This window comes from Haplochromis burtoni, unplaced genomic scaffold (genome assembly GCF_018398535.1).
Source record: "Haplochromis burtoni strain Fernald_Lab_line unplaced genomic scaffold, NCSU_Asbu1 Contig_1988, whole genome shotgun sequence".
NCBI classification, from domain to species: Eukaryota; Metazoa; Chordata; class Actinopteri; order Cichliformes; family Cichlidae; genus Haplochromis; species Haplochromis burtoni.
Genome location: NW_024584349.1, coordinates 13,642 through 18,034, shown reverse-complemented (window position 1 = coordinate 18,034; position 4,393 = coordinate 13,642). Strand labels below are relative to the sequence as shown.

Below are 4,393 nucleotides of genomic sequence, written 5' to 3'. Positions count from 1 at the left end.
GAGCAGTGACTAAGTTTGTGGTAAAAGGCTTGCACCCATTTGCCACAGCAGATTCCCCGATTTGCGGTAATTGAATGTGTTTAATTGTAGACAGGGACATTACTGGATATTCTTGTGTAATTGCTAGAGAATAATTTATGTTATACTTTGTTATTGCTACAGAAGAATATTTATTTTATTAATTTGCATTTAAAAAATTTTTCCTGGGGACCCTGTGACACCCCATTGAAGAGCCGTAGGCTGTGGATCTCTTAAGATCTCACTGGTGGCTTTGTAAGGCCATGTTACTCCTAAATTTCTATCTTGTTCAAAGAGAAGATATAAAACAAAGTTCTAAGCTAATCGACCTTCGTGTTCTCCTTTTTTAAAAAGAATCGATAAAGAATCGAATCGTTAAACAGAATCGAAAATGGAATCGGAATAGTGAAAATCGTATTAATGCCCATCCCTAATCATCAGTATCAAACTGTGACAATAAAAAAATCTTCATTAAAGCAACCAAGAATGGGATAAGTTTGATGTGAATCTTTGGTAATGCATGGCAGAAGCTCTGTGCCAATTTTATCAACAAAATAAGGATTTTATCATCTTCTGGATGCAGTACCTTGGCCTCCATTAACACTATAAGGAATCTTTAATCAAGATTCATTCATCAATGGAAATATTAAGCAAGTATTTAAGACTCTTGTCTCTCTGTCTATGACTGCTGGGATTGGCTCCAGTGCCCTCACGATCCCAAAAAGGATAAGCAGAAGCAAATCGATGAATCTTTACTTTGTTCCATTTCTGCAATATTATTAAGAGTAGAAATATCCTGTCAGGTTACAATTACAAGATAAAACATAAATACATCCTCACAGTAACTGCACTTGTAGAGTTACTTTCTGGTGTGGCTCTGTTGGTGTCTTTTCAGGTGATATGGAGTTTTAAAAGTCTTCTGACACAGGTCACATTTGAAAGGTCTCTCCTCAGTGTGGCTAAACATGTGTTGTTGTAACTGTGCATCTGTTGTAAACGGTTTCCCACACTGATCACAGCAGTAAACATCATTTCCAGTGTGAATCAGTAGGTGAATATTTCGGTACTGTATGTTTTTGAAAGTTTTTCCACAAGAGTCGCAGCTGTACACCTGAATTCCAGAGTGGGTAACCAGATGCTTCTGTAAGTGTTCATTTCGAGCAAAAGCTTTAGCACACAAGCCACAGATGTACTCTTTAACTCCACTGTGGATGAGTTTGTGGTTTTTTAAACCTCCAGCCTGGGTAAAAGACTTTCCACACTCATCACAGCTATAAGGTTTAACTCCATTGTGGATGAGTTGGTGAGTTTTTAAGTGCCCAGCCTGGGTAAAAGACTTCCCACACTCATCACAGCTGTAAGGTTTAACTCCACTGTGGATGAGTTGGTGTCTTTTTAAGCTCCAGCCGTAAAAGACTTCCACACATCACAGCTGTATGTTCTCTCCCTTTCTTCTGTGAGGTTTGTCGGCCTCCTGAGAGCGCTGACTTCTCGCTCCATGTTGGTCCTGCAGTGACAGAGATACAAACAGAGGCAGTGAGTGAAATGCAGTCATGGAACAAACTGTAACTCCCTCCATTGGTGGAATTTAATGTGACAAAAAACACATTGTTGGTGTGTTACCACCACCTTGTGGTCCATGTGCAAGTGTCACATTACAATGATGTGCAATGAGAGTTGTACTGAAAATGACATTCTTGAAGAAATACTGATAAGTGGAGAAAATCTTTTACTTCTTAAAAATTTTTGAGTTCAACAGATGATATTGTTGTTTCAATATGTGCTGATAAAATATGATCTTTGTATTTTCTTCTAACTTCAGTGGTTTTTGGTTGTGAATGTAGAGTCTGTATATATGGAGGAGCCCAGGATGGAAAAGATAAAGCTGCTGTTAACGTGTTTTAAAAACCAACCAGCTGTGCACACAGTTTCAATAACAGTGTAACTGTGATATTTTTCTCACCTTCTGTGTTGAAAACATTGTTTCCACTGTAGTGGTTGAGCTGAGTCCAAATGGCTGAAATTGTTCCTATGCTGCACCACCAGACCCTTCTCCTCCTGTTACTCAGCTGGGACACAAAAACTATATAGACGTATTTTATCCCTGACAAAAAGAAGCAGAGCAAATAAAAATTACTACACTCCTCAGTGACAAAAAATACCCATGAAGCTTCAAGGTAAAACCCCAGAAGCAACTACAAAAAGAAAGTCATCAGTTGCCTACAAGAACCTGAAAGGTAAAAAGCCACTGACTGTCCTGTATGTCACCGCCTTTACCCAGGGGATGCGACACCCTGTATATATGGACTTCCATAGTTCCACCGCCTTTACCCAGTGGATGCGACACCCTGTATATATGGACTTCCATAGTTTCACAAAGGAGTCCAGCTTGGAAATGTTGTAGCAGTATAAACTCAGCCAACTACAACATTTCCAAGCACCTCATTACCATCCTAGCTCCCCTAGGATGGTAATGAGGTTTTTAAAAAACATTTTAAAAAATCACTTTGTTAATGTGGAATTCAAAAAGTATTTCACAAATGGAGAATGTATTCTACAATTCATTATTTAAGCACAGAATTCTTTATTTTGATGTGCGTGGCTCTTGTGGTCCTCCATATGGGGCTAACAAAAATCATAGAAGTGGCACACATCCCATCACCTGTTGAAGGTGTTAACAACACCTTTACATCCACTTGGTGAACTCGCAAACACTTAGGATTTAGCTGAACCTGACTTTAGATGTTTCTGAAACAAGAAGGGCATATTGATTTGCTCTCCTGATATTGAGAGTGTAGTATTGATATTTTAACCTTCAAGGAGCACAAAATGTATTAATCCTACTAACACATAGTAGGATCTTGTAATGAAGCTCAAGAAGACCAGATAGTATTTTAAGCCTGTGTTTCTGATTTCATGGTTCAATTAGTGGGATGAGAAGCAATATATGAACTAGTGGACTAATATTATATTAGGAAAGATGATTGAAGAAGTGAGGAAATAATATTACTATTACTAATGTGATATGATTAAAACATAGGAAAAGAAATCTGCCACCACATCATGAAAATAACACACCGGTGGTAAATACACATAGAAATGAACAATTACAATATTAAGTCTGCATAGCACACAAGTTAATGCGACCCTAGGATGTCGCTGTCATCTTCCTGTTCCTGAAAAAAACATACATACATCAACCCTTTCCTTGTCTGCTTGGAGTAGGGACAATCTTGCATATCAGTGTCAAGTCAGTCAACCATTTGTCCCCATTATCAGTCCAGTCAGTCCCTGTATGTTTATTGGTGAAAGCACAACTTCTTCTGTCGACTTAAGTTTCTACTGCCAGTAGTGATGTGTCGGACGCGAACGAAATGAATCTCAGAGCCGGATCTTTGAAGTGGCAAAACTGCGGTTTGAGCAGCTGGAACGTGGAGAAAAACGGAATGATCTCAGAAGATGCAACCGGATGCTATATTATGAGTTGTGTATGTTAACCGGTCAACGATTCTGTAACGAGGACTTTACTATCTTTCTCTTTCGTGACTGGAAAACTGGTTCTTTAGCCGCGTGTTCGGCTATCTGCTTTTTCTCGAACGTACACCCCACACCAACACCCAATGCCGAGCCCATTTGTTCTTGCGGCTGGGAAGAGGGTAGAGGATGTGGGCCCTCGGCTAGCGAGTAGTACGCTCGCACAGGCTACGCACAGTTATACCGTATGAGACCAGTAGTCGTATTGTTGAGGCAGAAAGAGAGGCGCAAAGGAGACAACACATACACCACAATTAAGAAAAGACGAGCTATATGAGAATACTCCTATACCCCTATGTCGACGTGTGTTTTATCTATGATAATACAAGCCGGTTTAATGCGGTCCCCCTTTGAACCCTATGTATAAATAACGGATTCTATGATAATTATTGTTGAAAATGCTTATATTAGTAGCATTGTTTTTTATTTGGTGTGAGATGACCCCTTTGAAATGATTGAATCGTTTGAATAAATAAAAGTATATCGGTGTTTTGCTACACTCAGACGACAAAACCACGCCTAATAAAACCAGTGCTAGGCACGCACAAACTCCAGAACACGTATCGAAAAACACAATCAGGAATGCTCCAGCGAATGCTAGGCGCCAAGTGTAACATAGAACATTAGGTAATTCCTTTATGTGCATAATTTTATATTGTGTTAATAATAAATTAATTATGTAAGGAAGCATACAAAAAAAAAATCAAACCCTCATAAACGTTTGAGTGTCTGGGCTGTAGGCGAAAGAGAGCCACTCTATCGTTCATTAGAGTGAAAAGCCAAGACTGAATAGAATGCCGCCGGGTTATACTAAATTACAGAACAGCCCACCCTTACACTC

The 4,393-nt window shown here is 39.3% G+C and overlaps 1 protein-coding gene across 5 annotated transcripts in view; it reads right to left on the bottom strand.

Annotated features, from left to right (window-relative positions):
- Positions 1-349: 349 nt before the first annotated feature.
- LOC102299396 (zinc finger protein 665-like) overlaps positions 350-4,393 on the bottom strand; it is a 17,678-nt gene continuing 13,634 nt past the window's right edge. For 4 of the 5 annotated variants that reach the window (XM_042217445.1, XM_042217446.1, XM_042217444.1 and 1 more), the window contains exon 3: positions 350-905. In XM_042217445.1, coding sequence (XP_042073379.1) covers positions 878-905 — 28 coding nt within the window. In that variant the 3' untranslated portion in view covers positions 350-877. Of the gene's footprint in view, positions 906-2,271; positions 2,276-4,393 lie in introns of all 5 variants that reach the window. The other variant, XM_042217442.1, reaches the window with a different exon arrangement.